The sequence below is a fragment of the Buceros rhinoceros genome, unplaced genomic scaffold, assembly GCF_000710305.1.
Source record: "Buceros rhinoceros silvestris isolate BGI_N320 unplaced genomic scaffold, ASM71030v1 scaffold31894, whole genome shotgun sequence".
In the NCBI taxonomy this organism is placed as follows: domain Eukaryota; kingdom Metazoa; phylum Chordata; class Aves; order Bucerotiformes; family Bucerotidae; genus Buceros; species Buceros rhinoceros.
The window spans coordinates 30,376-44,874 of record NW_010410538.1 but is presented as its reverse complement, the minus strand read 5'-3'; the positions used below and the strand labels follow the sequence as shown (position 1 = coordinate 44,874).

General features: G+C 53.5%; 2 protein-coding genes across 2 annotated transcripts in view; one reads left to right on the top strand and one right to left on the bottom strand.

The window, feature by feature from the left end:
- Positions 1 to 745: 745 nt before the first annotated feature.
- On the top strand, positions 746 to 2,020 carry LOC104493058 (ubiquinol-cytochrome-c reductase complex assembly factor 2; the record flags this gene model as incomplete). The annotated part of the gene is made up of 3 exons (XM_010135673.1): positions 746 to 820; positions 1,142 to 1,211; positions 1,926 to 2,020. Coding segments are annotated over 3 exons (240 nt in total), but the record flags the coding sequence as incomplete, so codon positions are not given.
- Positions 2,021 to 3,455: 1,435 nt separating this feature from the next.
- Positions 3,456 to 14,499, bottom strand: part of ITPR3 (inositol 1,4,5-trisphosphate receptor, type 3) — a 34,187-nt gene continuing 23,143 nt past the window's right edge. Inside the window, exons 40-59 of the mRNA XM_010135671.1 lie at positions 14,370 to 14,499; positions 13,595 to 13,769; positions 13,329 to 13,513; positions 12,819 to 13,019; positions 12,339 to 12,449; positions 11,952 to 12,047; positions 11,602 to 11,703; positions 11,278 to 11,364; positions 10,517 to 10,627; positions 9,851 to 10,043; positions 8,787 to 8,912; positions 8,148 to 8,320; positions 7,885 to 8,049; positions 7,199 to 7,391; positions 6,688 to 6,783; positions 6,145 to 6,269; positions 5,735 to 5,900; positions 4,888 to 5,048; positions 4,208 to 4,369; positions 3,456 to 3,912 (exon numbers count right to left, since the gene is read on the bottom strand). The exon at positions 14,370 to 14,499 is cut by the window's right edge and continues 6 nt beyond it. Coding sequence (XP_010133973.1) covers positions 3,844 to 3,912; positions 4,208 to 4,369; positions 4,888 to 5,048; positions 5,735 to 5,900; positions 6,145 to 6,269; positions 6,688 to 6,783; positions 7,199 to 7,391; positions 7,885 to 8,049; positions 8,148 to 8,320; positions 8,787 to 8,912; positions 9,851 to 10,043; positions 10,517 to 10,627; positions 11,278 to 11,364; positions 11,602 to 11,703; positions 11,952 to 12,047; positions 12,339 to 12,449; positions 12,819 to 13,019; positions 13,329 to 13,513; positions 13,595 to 13,769; positions 14,370 to 14,499 — 2,827 coding nt within the window. The 3' untranslated portion in view covers positions 3,456 to 3,843. The remainder of the gene's footprint in view (positions 3,913 to 4,207; positions 4,370 to 4,887; positions 5,049 to 5,734; positions 5,901 to 6,144; positions 6,270 to 6,687; positions 6,784 to 7,198; positions 7,392 to 7,884; positions 8,050 to 8,147; positions 8,321 to 8,786; positions 8,913 to 9,850; positions 10,044 to 10,516; positions 10,628 to 11,277; positions 11,365 to 11,601; positions 11,704 to 11,951; positions 12,048 to 12,338; positions 12,450 to 12,818; positions 13,020 to 13,328; positions 13,514 to 13,594; positions 13,770 to 14,369) is intronic.

Genomic DNA, 14,499 nt, shown 5'->3' with positions numbered 1-14,499 from the left:
ATACTGTTCTTATTCGTGTATCTGTTTTAATCACCTGTGTGTGATGTCATCGAGCAGCAGGGCAGGGTTCTGGTCGGCTTGGCCTCCACCATAAAGCAGAAAAAGAAGATGATGTGCCATCCACGCTGCTGAGTGGAGGCTCGGCAAGGCAGACACACCTCTCTGAGGCACCTAGCAGAGGGGTTAGGTATTAGGAAGATCTTTCCGACTTTCTAGACCGAAACAGAAATCCATTTGCCCTTCACAAGCCACTCAGTGTCTTTCATTACTGTTTTCCGTAATCTCTTAGGGCTATTTTTAGCCTGCACTGGGATTTTCTAATTTCCGCCGCGGTGTGGTATCCTATTAGATGCTTTAGAATAAAACAAGCAGCAGAACTGGCCTTTGAGTGAGAAGTCTTGCAGATTTCACAGCACTGCTCAATAAACATGAGAAGAAAACTGTTCAGCAGTGTTCTCAGTAACTGCCCCTTCGCAGTCGGTCTGTCAAATCTTTTTGAGCAGTTTAAGGTCTGTTCTGGAAGTCCTGTGCCTCGTTGTTGAGCAGGCCAAGCTGGTGAGAAGTGGTGGGGATAGAAAGTCATCTGCATTCTGGAACAGCTTCGCAGGGGTCCCCAGCATCCTGCATGGCACTGAGAAGTCACCTAAGCTGCTCTGTGACTGTCCTTCTCACAAGCCCTGGCATCAGTTGGATTTTGCTCTGGAGGTTTAAAACAAGACTTGGTGATACTTTTATCCCTTTCCAGATTGCTGACCCCGAGACCTGTGACCAAATGTATGAGAGCTTAGTCAGGATCCACACCAACTACTACAAAAACAAGGTGAGCTTTGGCATTAGCCATCGGCTCTCTCTTTGGGGGTGAGTCCCCAGCAGCCGCCTTGTCCCAGCAGGGATGGGTGCTGAGCTGGGTGCAACACTGCTTGGTGCCTCTGGTTGCTCTGGAAAGCTGAGACATCTTGTCCTCTGTGACATGTGTGAACAACGCAGGTGATAGTTCTTGGGGTGGATGAACAGAATTGTTAGAGCTTGACTGAAAATGAGCTCAGGCTCGACCATATGGTGACAGTTTCACCTTTCATAATCCACTGTGAGTAACATCTTTCTCTCCCTCCTTCTCTCACCTGCCTGCTCGCTTGCGAAGTATCCACGCCTGAAAGACACGAGCTTCACTGGAGTGACAGTAGAAGACTGTAGGATGATCCTCGCGACAGGTACTAATGCTTGATGTGAGAGTAAGTCAGTGCAGGAGATGAGGCACATTCTAACCTTTGTGGTGTTCACTGCATCCCTTCTGCTGAGCACCTGCTGCTAAAGGATAGAGGGGGAGCGCTGTGCGAGAGTATTGGGGTGTTCAGTGAGGAGTAAGTTCAGGAATATTTGAGAAGATCTTCAGTAATCAGGGGAAAAGTCGGTTGTATTTAGCACTGGGCAGAACCAGCGAAGGGTTTGCACGGGCTCTGGGAGATCAGGTGGCAGGAGCTATGGGAACAAAATGCCCCTTGGCTGCATCATTCCCAAATATAGCTCAGCTTCTGTTTCACCGTGTTCAGGTTCCCTTCAGTGCTGCTTCTCCTGTACTGGACTTTGAGAGGAAGCAGGGTGCCAGGAGGCAGAAGCGCTCTCTGCCAGATCATTTAGCAAGAGCAGTGCAGGAAGCTGTGCAGTTCTGTTCTGCTCCAGTTCCTAACTTTGATCGTGGTGCATGGAAACCGAGTATTAGCTGTTGGTGATAAGGGATTCCCTGCACGATTGATGGGAAAGAAAACACACTTGCCTTGGGCCCTGCAATAGAAATTCGTTAAGATAAAACATCAGAAAAGGAAAATATATGCAAGGCAAAGCTGTTACAAAAGATCTTTCATTTCTTTGCTTTCCTGCTTTTTTTTCCCCCCCTCTCTCCCCATCTCTCTCTCCTCCTTTTGCAGACGTTCTGAAACAGATGGAAGACATGAAAAAAGGGACGTGGAGAAAACTGCGAGAAAAGTTTTCTGCCAAGAAAACCGAAGAGGACTCGAAGTGATAGGCTAACCCCCAGATTCCCCTCTGTACATAGTTCTGAAGCGCTGTGTGTTGCCATGATGAATAAAACCATTTATTCCTCTTAGCAACAGCATTTTTGTTCAGATTTATGCCTTACACCCTTTGTGTTTAGTGCCCCCTGGTTTCTTTTTTTTCCTGAAAATCAAGTGTTAGTCCTGATCCTTTGTATTAGAAGAAATGGAACCACCGGGGGATGCGCAGAGCAGGTGGGTGCAACCACGTTAGCTTGTGGAGGTAACAATAGAGATGACGTGACAGCAAAGCCACGCTCGTGTTTCTGCGTGTTAGCGAGGGGGAACTTGAACCGTCACGTTTATTTTCCTCTTGAGAAGATACAGAGGAGGACTGAGGGTGACTGTTTGCCATGGAGACAGCGGAGCAGCGTATGAGTTGGAGACGTCAATCAAATGCTGCAGCAGCAGCTACATGATTCCCTCAGCGTGGAGAGGTTCCCCGTGGATCCTGAGGAACAAAGACAGGTTTTAAGGACAGGTTGGTCTGTAGGGCCATAAACAAATCTCAGGTGTGATTAGTCCATTGCTGTGGCCTGCGTTTATGTGTCTGTTCTTGGGAGGCAGAGGCACAGGAGGGGAGGTGGGGTGGTTACAGCTCAGCTTGGCTGGGGAAGGATGAGCGTCTAGAGCACCACACTGCCAGGACGCTGCTTGGCTCCAGGCAGCACCAACAGCTGCTCCTTTTTATGGCTCTGAACAGTGTTTTCCTGGCAAGTAGTGAAAGAATTTGAAACTTTGCAGCAGGCTCTAATCCAAAGCTTCAGAAAACAAGGCTGGTGTTCAGGGTAGTTCTTCATGGTCACATTCTTCATCTTCTGCCTGGAGCATTGTGCTACATGTTAATGTGTAACAGCTGGAGCTGAGCATACCTGGGGTAATACAGCCCTGGACTGGCTTCAGGGCCAGACTTGGATTGGTCTGTGTTTCTGTTTCTGCCAGCACCATTCCCTAGCAGAGTGCACAGCAGGGGAGCTTTCTTTACCATGAAGATATTTTTATTGTAACATGATTTTATATTTAATTTAGTTAAGGCAATTTACACTTCAGTTCTTAAGTAACAACAATAACAAAAAAAAAAAGTAAAACATTACACCAGAGATGAAACTAAAACACAGGACACCCCTTCACAGTGAACTCCTGTAAACCGGCAGCCTCCTCCCCCTCCTGCCCAGAGATCCTTGGTCCACAGAAGGCAAAAGACTAGTTCACACTAGTACAAGCTTTGGATGCTCATCCTCCTCTGGGGAGTTAAATGAACAGATCCTTCTCCTTGAGTTTAGCTCCTCTGTCCTGCACCCCAGTGACGAACAGAATTCTTTAAATGGAGAGGGATCAGCGCGGAGCGGGGACAGCAGATACGATGGCTGGTTTGCAAAGATCCACGTGTACTAGAGCCACTCTTGGAATAAGTTAAATATTGCAGCCCTACAGCTACTGACTCTACACCCGCGGCGGGGCCAGCAGAATGTAGCGCATGGAGATAAAGGTACAACCCTCCACATTTGCAAAATAAAGAGTTATTGCAATGAGGAATAAAAGTCCTGTATAATTTATCTTCCTACAAGGGCGGTAGATAACGCGTGGGTCCGGTATCGTGAGGACTCCTGGCCAGTCCCTGGCTCCCGAATCGCTCACAAGCGCTCTAAGGAAAGGGGGGGCTGGGAAGCTCTTCGCATGGCCCGTCTTCCTCTGCCGGCGATGTCCATGCGCGGAGCCCAGGAATAAGCAGCCTCGGTAGCTGAGAGGTGGGTGTAGTCCCTCGGTGGGTGAAGCTGATGCTGCTTCTGTCTTAGTGGTTCATTGTGTTCTGGACGTCCACAAACCCCATCCTTTGCCTGCGCTTCCGCTGCTCTGTCATCTGGAGTTCAAACAAGGACACACGTGAGGTAGGGAACCAGCCCTTGGTGCTGCTCACTGACATCCTCCTCAAGTGTGTGGCTGACTAAGGCTGCTTTAAGCATCTGCCAGAAAACCCTGTGAGCTGGCCTCTAGCTGATGAGCAAGTTAAATATGAAAAAGCACGTCCCGAGTGTCCCCACATGCCCCCAAAAGCGCTGCGGGAGCCCTTTGCTTTGCATCCGCCGTTGGGCTGGGTCTGCCTCCTGTTCCTGTGGTAAGCACAGCGGGTTCCTACAGATCAGAGTGTTTCATACCTGTTCCTTCAGCTCATTCAGCTGGGAGGTGAGGTGGGACACCAGCTTCATTGTGGTGTTGAGTTTGTCTTGAAGATTTCGGATCTCGTTCTGTTCCCCTTCCCCTTCATTGCTGACCAGCGACATGGCTCGCATCCGGGGGAACCAGTCCAGGTTCTTGTTCTGGAACAGCGACCATGGAAAGGGGGAGTTGGGGAGGGGGTGAGGAGGAGGAGGGAGAGGATTTACCAGGAAACCTGCCTGTGCTTAGGGATTACAGAAAGTCCCAGGGGCTCGTCGTGCCTGTACTTGCAAATTCACCATGAATCGTCTATTTCTAGGTTAGTTTTTTTTTTTCTTACAGCCTCTGGGCTCAAGTTCAGAATTTTTTCTTTTCTAAAGTTCCTTTCCCTCCCTTCTTGCCTTGAACTCACCTTTAAGTCACACTCTACTGCTTGGTTCAGTCCTTAAATACACAGTACAAGAATCAAACAGACAATGAGCTGTTGGCTGAGATTGCGAAGTGGAAACAACCAGCTAAGACCGAACCCAGGCACAACAATGTTGTCACTAAATATTTTCCAACAGCTCCTTCTCAAACCTGTTTTTCTTTGGCATGCCCCTTGTTCTCAAATATTTCCCAGGAAACATCGTTCTCAAATACTGCAGTAGAGAAAGAGCTGCCTGGAGAGGACACGTACCTTTATCATCTGTGCCACGTAACTCTCCGGCCCTGTGTAGTCCGTCTTGTTCTTCACTCGCACCAGCACTATGAAGTACAAGTAGTTCCACATGTTGTGCTCGTATTTGATGTGCTCCTCAAAGGACACTGTCTTGTTGTCGAACTTGTCCCTTTCGAGCCCTGGGAAAGGCAGTCAAGAACAGGGATGGTGGGAGGGAGGAAAGGTTAAGACGTGAGTGAGCAAACCACGTTTAGAAGTACAGATTAATTGTGTCCTCTCGCTGGTGTGACTTTGCAGAAGTGCTTTCAGTAATTACGTGGCATTTAGCACACAACGAGCATCCAAAACCAGGGGGAAATAACCCAGCTGTGTGTTTGGGAGGCTTCTATTTAAAGTACTGCTGGCTGGGCTTCCTGCCTCGGTGTCTAAAAGCACAAATGCACCCAGTGGATCTCTTAAGACAAAAGCAGCCAGACTTATTGGGCTTTTCCCTTTTTTTTTGGATGCTTTCCGATGACTGAAAGCATTCCAGAGCATTTTCTGTATGTTATTTCCTTAGTAACATGGTGCTTTTTTTTTCACTGGCTAAGGGATGGTCTCAGGAGCGACAGCTAAGAACTCCGCAGTGTGGTGTTCTAGCTGAATACCTCGTTAACAGAAGGCGAGGAACACCACAGAGCATCTCCCTCTCAGCCTGTGTCCCCGTTTAAGCCTCCTCACACTGCAGTGACCCATCGGTGAACAGATTTAAGTTTTGTTGTGAACCAAATGAACACCAAACACCAGCTGACACTTTTTCCTTCCACCCTTAGAAGAGGGCCTTAGTTTTGGGGCAATTCCCGCACTCCGAGGTCCTAGCGCTCACCACATATGAAACACGTGGTCTTCAGTATCTCTTCCTTCTTCTGCTTCTCGCTCCTCAGGTCAGCAAAGGTGTCAATAATGACCCCAAAGATGAGGTTAAGGACAATGATAATGACGATAAAGAAGAAGAGGAGGTCGTAGACAACGCGAGCAGGAAACAAGGACTCCTGTAAGGGTGACAGGATAGACATGTGTCTCCTGCACATCTCTCTCGCCACCCCAACCACGCTGCCTTGATACATGGGCTGAGGAGGAATAAAGGGTCTGATGGGGAAGAGAGGAGGAACGCGCTGGAGGACAGTGTGGGACAGAGCTGGAAGCGTCACAGTTCCCAGGCAGGGAGGCAGCTGCACAGCGGTAAACGCAGCAGGACTCAGCGGAAAAAGGGTCCCCGGTGCTGCCTGAACTCACATCCTTGGATGGCTTCCGCAGGATGTCGCCCACGCCCCCGCCGTTCCTCAGCCCATGGTTCAGGACAGTGACGATGCACATGAGCAGTGTGTCGCAGGCACGTTCCCACTGGTCAGCGTCTGTTTCTAGAGCACAGGCGGGGAAATAAAAGCAAAAACGTGGCGCGTAGAGAGGGCTGAAGTGCCAGACCACTGCAAAAATCCAGAGCTGGGGGGATGACTGGCTGCAGGGGAAAATGTCCTGGGAGCAGGTGCTGCTCTGGATCTCCCAACCAGCATCTCCCCAGCTTGCCTCTTGCTGTGGGGGTGTTTGGCTGAGGGCTCCTGAAGCTCCCACTGTCTTTCTAACTAAATAGAATCTACTTCCACATTTTTTTTACACCTGGGTCAGTGCAAAAATTTGCAGACCTCTTGCCTAGTATGTGCCAGAAAGTGGATTGGTTGTTTCCGTCTTTGAGAACCCAGGGTTTATCTGCGCTTGCTGACAAACCTGTCAGCCCCCTTTGCTGCTAACAGCACTGACCTTTCTAACGAGCTCTCTTACCTGCCAAGGCAGTGGGCACAGCAGAGCAGCTGATTTTGTCACCGCTGCAGGACTCCATGAAGGTGTCCACGTTCCTTTGCATCCCCAAGGGGTTCTCTGCAAGTTGGAGAGACCAAGCACAGCCTTGTCAGCGCCCCGGCTTGCTCCTCGCTGCTGTTACAGGTGTTGCCTCTGCTTGTAGCTCTCACGCTTCTTGAAAGAGAAGCTGCTCAGCCTCCTCTGGCCTTTTCCAGGCTTTGAAGCTTTCGCTCAGGTTTTGGTAAGACCTCTGCAGTGCTAAAACTTCATCTGTAGCTGTCCACCCCCTCCCCTGCAACCACTCCTAGCCCCACCAACCCCGCTCTCTACAGCATGGGGTCCCTAAGTTGGCACGGGCAGCTGTGCCAGCCCCCAAACTAGTGTGTGCCAGGGTATAAAGGGGACAAATATCCATTGCCAAAGGGGACCCTCGCTCTGCCCAGCCCCTCTCTAGCCCAAGCACCGCAGCCAACAAGGGCAAGGGCTCAACAACCTTTGGCTTTGCTGTCTGGCAGCCGGTCCACCTCGAGGATGAAGTCATCCTTCAGGAACAGGAAGCCCACGATGGAGAAGAGGTAGACGAGGATGAGTGCCAGGAGGGCTGTCAGCAGGATGGAGCGCCCGTTCCGCGTCACGCTTTTGATGACATTGAACAAGGTCTCCTCGCGGTAGATCAAGTCAAACAGCTGAAAGGACCCAGGAGCAAAGAAATGCTGCGGGGTGCTTTTCTGGATAATGCCTGACCTACCTCCATCCCCTTTTACCCCGAGAGCTTGGATCACTCAGCAGACTTTGACTAACTTTCACATAAAGCACTCCAGTTTCCCAGCTTACTGTGGGGAAGCAGAGAAGAGTGAAGTGACTTATGTGCAGCAGGAGAGCCAAGAATAGGACACATGGGCCCTGCCTGTGCCCTCACCAGCTCACGTTGTGTCCCAGCTGACCCAGATAAAGTACACAGGAGAGATTAGAAAGAGAGAGAGAGAAAAAAAGCCCAGCAGAGAGACAGTAATAGATACTGTCGGGAGGCAGAAAGATCAGCCTACGCAAAGATTAGAGCACAGCGACTTGTTCTCGCTGCTATTATCCATCAGCCCCTGGAAGTGTCACAGGAACCTTCCAGTTTCTAATGGGGCAGACGGGCTACCTCCATGCCCCAAACACCTGCGTTCATTGTACCAGGATGCTGTAGAAGAGTTCGTGCACAAAGAGTCCCAGGACGCTCGTCACGATGTAGCCGACATGGTAAAGAAACTCCACATCCATGATCATGGCCTTGTAGCCTCGGATGAAGGTCCCACGGTTGCCCACGAAGCTCACCACAAACACAATCTTGTTGGTCAGCTGGGGGACAACCAGACACAGGAGGGAGTAGGGTTTGCTGCACTTTGTGAAGGCAGAACAGCCTCCTACGCTGTTTTTCCAGCACCTGGAGAACTTACATTGAGAGCTCCCAGGATGTTCAGAGTGAGTCCAATCCCCAAGTAATAAATCGATCGCAAGATCAGTGCCACGAGGAGCGGTCTGACACCGTAGCGCTTCGTGAACAAGGCCATGATGGAGAAGCAGATGAGAATCCAGAAGAGCAGCGAGATCAGTGGGGAATCCAGCACTCCTGGAAAGAGCAGACGCACAGCGGTTAAATGGCACGAGACAAAATGGTGCTGCCAGTCAGACACCGCTGCAGCCCAGAAATACCCGTGTGCTGATCATCAGAGGGAAGAGAGGGCAGTTAGGCTCCACTGCCAAGACCAGTATTGACTGGGATGATTCTTACTGATACATTTTTCTAACATCTTTTATCCAAGGTCTCAAAACCCACTGTGAAAGGTGGAGGCTTTGCCTGACAGGTACGTGTCTGTCATTGCTCCCCCCATTTTGCAACAGGGAGAAGAGACTCTTCCCTAAGAAGGAAGCAGTGAGAGGGCTGGCAGCTGCTCTCGTGACTCGGTCCCTTCCTTTGACCCGCAGAAAGTCCTTGGGGCTTTAGGAGTCAAAAGGAGACTCAGGGTGAGGGGAGCACAGCTAATGGGACCACTTTTCCTTCCACCTCGGGCAGCAGCAGATGCCAGGGCGCTTACCCATGGAAGTGGCTTCAACGTAGGGGTAGAAGAAAGCAATGATTATGTTGATGAAGACAGCCAGGTTGAAGGAAATGCTGCCCCAGAGCGTCATTCTGCGGGAGAACCAGTACATCAGCGGCATGCCTGGAGGGAGAGGAGGCAGACACACAAGTCTCAGCCAACCTTGTGCCAGCTGGGCAAGACTTTATCCTTCCTGACATCCGAAGGGCTCAGCCCAGCACAGCTAGCGGGCCTGGAGGGACTCTTGCCTCCCACTTCCTCCCAAACGTTGATGAAAGCTCCCTCCTCATCTGCTGGATAGCAGTGCAAGGTCAAAACGTTCCTGCTCACAGTTCCTGGCTTCTTGGCCTCCTGACCAGCTCTGGCGCCTTGGAATCAGGTCGGCTTCGTTCTCCTCCTCACCCTCTTCCCCATCTCCCACCTCCCACAGCCACTCACATCCTTCAAACCACAGTGTCTGTGTTTGCAGCACTGGTGCTGCTCCCAGAGGAGACCCGGGCAGCAATTTCCCAGCCACGCTGGAAACCTGCTTCCTGCCGAATTCCTAAGATAGTTTTGACTGGATCTGCGAGTGTTTTCAGAGCTGCTGTGCTACTCCTTAGCTGCATCACAGTATTTAGAGGGAGCTCCTGTTATTTTAAGACAGGATTTCCATCCTGCTGCAGCCCTGAAAGCACCTAAGCAGGTCTGCAGAGTGCAGAGAAACGAGTTTTATTTCCCTCCTGTAGCTGCCAGAACCTAGGCCTGGGAGAAGGCAACTGAAAACAAATGAAGAGAGGGGGAAACATCTGCAGGTGCAATCCCAGGGCAGGGGCTGTAAAGTGCATTTCAGACTAGCAAGGAACTGCGCTAATGGGCACGGAGGAGACAGCCCGGCGTCATGATTAACCTCCACTCCCTGCAGAGCGCTGTGCCTGGGAGCTCAGGGCTGTGATGTCCAGGCTGCTGCCAGCGTTCCCAGCCCTCCCAAAGCAGGGCTGCCTCCCAGTTTCACAGCGGGGGTTGGTCGAGGTGCCCGTGCTGGCGGGAAGAGCCCAAAGGAAGGTCTGGTCTGCTCTTACTGCGCAGTTTCTTCTGCCATTCCATCTCGTTGTGGAGGAAGGATGACTGGTCGAAGAAATCACTGACTTTGCTGCCCTGCTCGTCCTGCTCCGTGGTGGTGAAGAGCCGGTACTTGGTCTCCTTGGTGAGGAACTCGCAGATGCCAGGCACGGGGAAGATTATCTGCTCCATGCTTCGGTCCAGGCGCACAATCTGCAGGAAGCAGGGCGAAGGGGAGGTGCTGTCAGATCCTGCCCCTGCCAGGCTTTGGTTTCCTCCTTCCTAGAGCCAGCTGTGCCTTTCCCTCCTCCCTCCCACTCCACCAGCATCCACATGTCCCCAGCCCAGATCGACCCGGCAAAGGCAGCCCTGGCTGTGCTGGAGGAACGCTGGGAGCACTGGCACGTCTGCGAGGAGATCCAGGCTGACAAGCAGGGATGGGGCTGCCAAATCGGCTGCATCCCCGTTGCTGCTGGGAGAGACCGGAGGGGTCCAGGGGAACAGCTTGTTCCCCCAGCTCCCCATGGGCTCTGCTAATGCCTCCAGCTCTCTGCAGAGCCAAGGGCCCAACTGCTTCTTGCCGGCACAGCGTTGGGAAGCTCCTGATGCAGAATATCCAGGCACGAGGCAGTTGGAGCCCACTGGCCATGGGCACGCTGGCAACCCAAGAGCTAATAGGTTCTTGCCTCAATCTGGGACGTGTGCTTCTCGTAATACGCCAGCGGATCCTCCTCCTCCTCCTGGACCGGGGCCGTCGACTTCAGCATCTGCGTCAGCTGCTTGTTGTTCAGGCTGAGCTGGGATGTGGGGAGAGGGGAGAGAGCAGCCTCAGCCGGGGGAGCCAGGTCTAACGCTGCACTGACAACAGCGTTCCTCAAAAGCTACCAAAGCTGATGAGATTTCAGGAAAAGCAAATGAACTAAAGCTTCCTAAAGGGGAATGAGCCCTCCCTGAGGTGACAGACATTTGATTCCCTGCATTAATTACATCCAAATGCTGCTAATCCACAAATTACAAATCAATGCCCACAAAACCCCAGGGAAATCATATTACTGCTGAATCTTGTTCAGGATCTAAGATACACAGGCACAAAATGACTGCAAAGGACTCAGCCCTTCCTTTTCTGGGGGAAACGGGAGAAAGTGGGTACAGCAGGACCCTGTCAGAGCCACCAGGCTCTCCCAGAGGTGAGCTGGGCATCACCCTACGGCCGAGCCCTCCTTGGGGAGCCCCGCAAACACAGCTCGGTTATGTGTCTTTGTGCTTGTGGTCTGGGCTACAAGGGCACTGGTAGGTCTGGCTTTAGTCCCCCTGGGGAACACCGAAACCCCTTAAACCTTAAACAACAGAAGCCAGGATGACTTGGGCAGGGTGGGAGAAGCAGCTCTGTGCAGTCTCTGCTCAGGGTTGGGGGGGCTCTGCCTCCGTTCCCGAGGCCCCTCCGTACCATGGACGAGATGCCCTCCTCCTCCTCCTCCTGGATTCGTTTCACTGGCTTCAGGAGCTGCTGCAGAGACTTGTTGTGTCGGGACAGCTGGAAGAGGGACAGTGACAGCCAGGTGAGCGCAGCCATGAGCAGCCGCCGATGCACACCGAGCGGGATGGCTGGCAAGCCCAGGGCTGGCTTTCAGAGGAGCCAGCAGTACATTTCCCAGCCGTGCCTCCCCACGGGGGCCGGCCTGGCTGGAGGAAATGTAAATAGAGAGAAAAACGTGCAAACCAGGGCACAGGAGCCCAGCCTGGCAGGGACCCTGCTGTCACAGCTCAGTACCTGCAGCGCCAGTATATAGATGTTATGGCCGACTTCCCGGGGGGAAACCTCGGCGTTTTCACACTCCTCCTCCTGCAGATAGGCCTTCTTAATCACATCGACCTGGAAGGCAGCAGAGGGACAGTGAGCTGCTCCTCTCTGCCTCAGTTTCCTCCGCTGGCCACGGGTGGCTCTGGGAAGAGCGCTGGGCAAGGACGCTGGTGCAGGAGCGGGTAACCAGTGGAATGGCAGATGAGACGGTTATTGGTTGCAGAAACCACGTCAGGACCCGCAGGCAGAAGAGGTCCAGCAGTGGGCTGGGGGAGGCTGGGGGCTCACTGGGACGAGGCAGTGTCACTGCCAGCCCTTACCAGCTCCTGTGGGCGGAGGCTGATGAGGATCCGCTCAGCGTTCTCGCTGTCATGTCTGCTCTCCATGAGGGCCAAGAGGAGCTTGGAAGCATTGTCCTGGGGAGGAGAAGCCCTTGCTGAAGGGACCTGTCCCCTGCCACCACTCAGAGCTTTGCAGTGGGCAGAATCCCCCCGTGCCCTGGTCAGTTGTAACTCCCCCATGCTAGATCTGAGCCTCCCCTGGTGGGGATGCACCGTCCCTGTCCCACCGAGCCCACGTACTCCCACACTCCCATACATGGACAGTCACCACCACAGCAACCACCTCGTCCCACAGCACAGCCCACGGCCAGACCCATGCAGTGACACACACCCGTGCCCACCACGGCGGCCCGAGGCTCTGCCTACCTTCAGCTGCAGGACGAGGTCCATGCGGTACTTGCAGAGGGGGCTGATGTCATTAAGGATGAGGGCTGTGATGATGTCGATGCCATTGGACTCGTGGGTCACGATGCAGCTCTGGGGGAGCAATGCAAACTGTTATCCCACGGGTGCTGCCAGTCCTCCCAGCTTCACCCTCCAACACAGCACCGGCCCTGCCTGACTATCCCAGGAGCCCTCTCTCCCCGGGAAGGGCCACATTTGCACCACTATGTTATTAACCCCCATTTGCATCACCATATTATCCAGCCAAGCAGGAGCTGCTGACCCCTCACAGCATCCCTGCGCACCCTGGCATCCTCTGCTGCCCGCGTTCTGCTCCTGTTCACATCCTGAACCCAAAAGCTGTCCCTGTCCCTGCTGCCTTCCCAGGCATCACCCCCAAACCCTCCCTGCTGAGCCCCCCACACTGGACAGTGACCCCGACCTGCCGGGACACCCGCAGACCTGGTTCTCGTGGCAGGGCCCCTGGCAGTACTCGGTCAGGGTCTCCAGGGTCTGCGTGATGAGGGCCACGTTGTACTCATTGATGTAGAGGCCCAGCAGCCCCAACCCCCCCGTGGTGCTGCCGCACATGATGTCGAGGAACTGCAGCGTCTCGCACACCAGGTTGTAGTTGGTCTTGTTGTTCTGGCACCGGAGGAAGTTCTGTCGAGCAAAGCTGCGGTTATGGGGCTGGACAGCATCACTCTGATGGGGGGCAGCCCCAACCCCCTTCTCGACATCCCCTCCAGCTGCTGTTCGATGGAGAATTAGGTCGGGGCCACCCGCGTAACGTACAGAATGGCTCCTTCCACACCTCCAAAAGTTATCCATAAGGGATGGTGCATTTACGGATGGGGAAACTGAGGCACAGAGTGGCTTTTTGAGCAATTTGGGGTAGATCCCAGCCTTCCCACACCCCAGGCCCATGGCCTCTGTCCTGACGCCCAGGCACCAGCAGTCCCCATAACCAACCTGCAGGTCCCGGTTGTGGTTCTCACAGAGCAGCTGCAGGAACCGCAGGATGGGCTCCATGATCAGGACCGTCACCCCCATTTCATTGTTCTGGCCCTGCTCCCCGGTGTCGTGGCCCTTCCGAAACCCCATGGCCATCGGGTATCGGGAGGGGGTGCCAGGCATCAGGAAGGTGTCTCCTCGTCCTAGAGAGCAAGACAACCTCGTTAGTGCCAGACAGCCCAAGGAGACAGACGTTGGCTCTCCTGAGGGACACGGCCTCGTACCTTTGGTGCCAGGGTCAGGCTCGTCTTTGTCCTCACGAGGCTTGTTCCCGATGTCACTCATGTTCACGGACACCGTGGACTTGGTCTCCTGCTGTGCCTTCTTCATCCGGTCGTGCAAAACTTTGAAGAACTTCTCAGACTTCTTGTCGCTTGTCATGAGGTTGTAGAAGGATTTCTGGGAGAAGGGAGGACAGTTGTTCAGGTCTCCACCATGAAGCCCAAACTGTCCCTGCCTGCCCCTCTGATTTGGTAGCCCTGGACATCAGAGACCTCTTGGATTTACAGGGGTGGACGTGCCTGGCTGCTGCGCTCTCCTTCAACCCAAGCAGGGTTAGGGATGGAGCAAGCAGCAATTACAGCAGCTCCACCAGCTCCTGCTGGTTTCTGCATGTGCAATTTTTCAGCTTCCCTGGGATAAAGCTTTCAAGACAACCCGCGAGTTATCCCCCAGGAGCTGCAGCCCGGAGCCGTTTGAGCAGTACCCGGCAGAGGGCATCAGCATGACTCCAGAAACAACCTGCAGCCACCTGCCCCCGGAGCTCCATCCAGCCCCGCAGCTGCAACGCTCAAACCCGGACATGTTTCTGCGGTTCCTCCTCTGGATGCCAGCAAACATGTGCAACCAAACAGGATTTTGGCAAAGCCGCTGCCCAGTGGCCAACCCAGGATGAGGTCTGCCCTGCACCCACGTCTCCCAAGCGCTGGGACGGTTATACCGCCTGCGCCAAACCACGACTGCCCAGCTCCCCTGGGACTGGTGCCCACCACGCAGCACCTGGATCTCAGTGTTGCCTCCGTCCAGCAGCCGGATGGCAAGCAGGATGCTCTCTTGGAAGATCTTCTCATTCTTGGTGTTCATGATGAGGTCAGCCACCAATTTGGTGGCCCCTTCTCGGTCCAGCCGG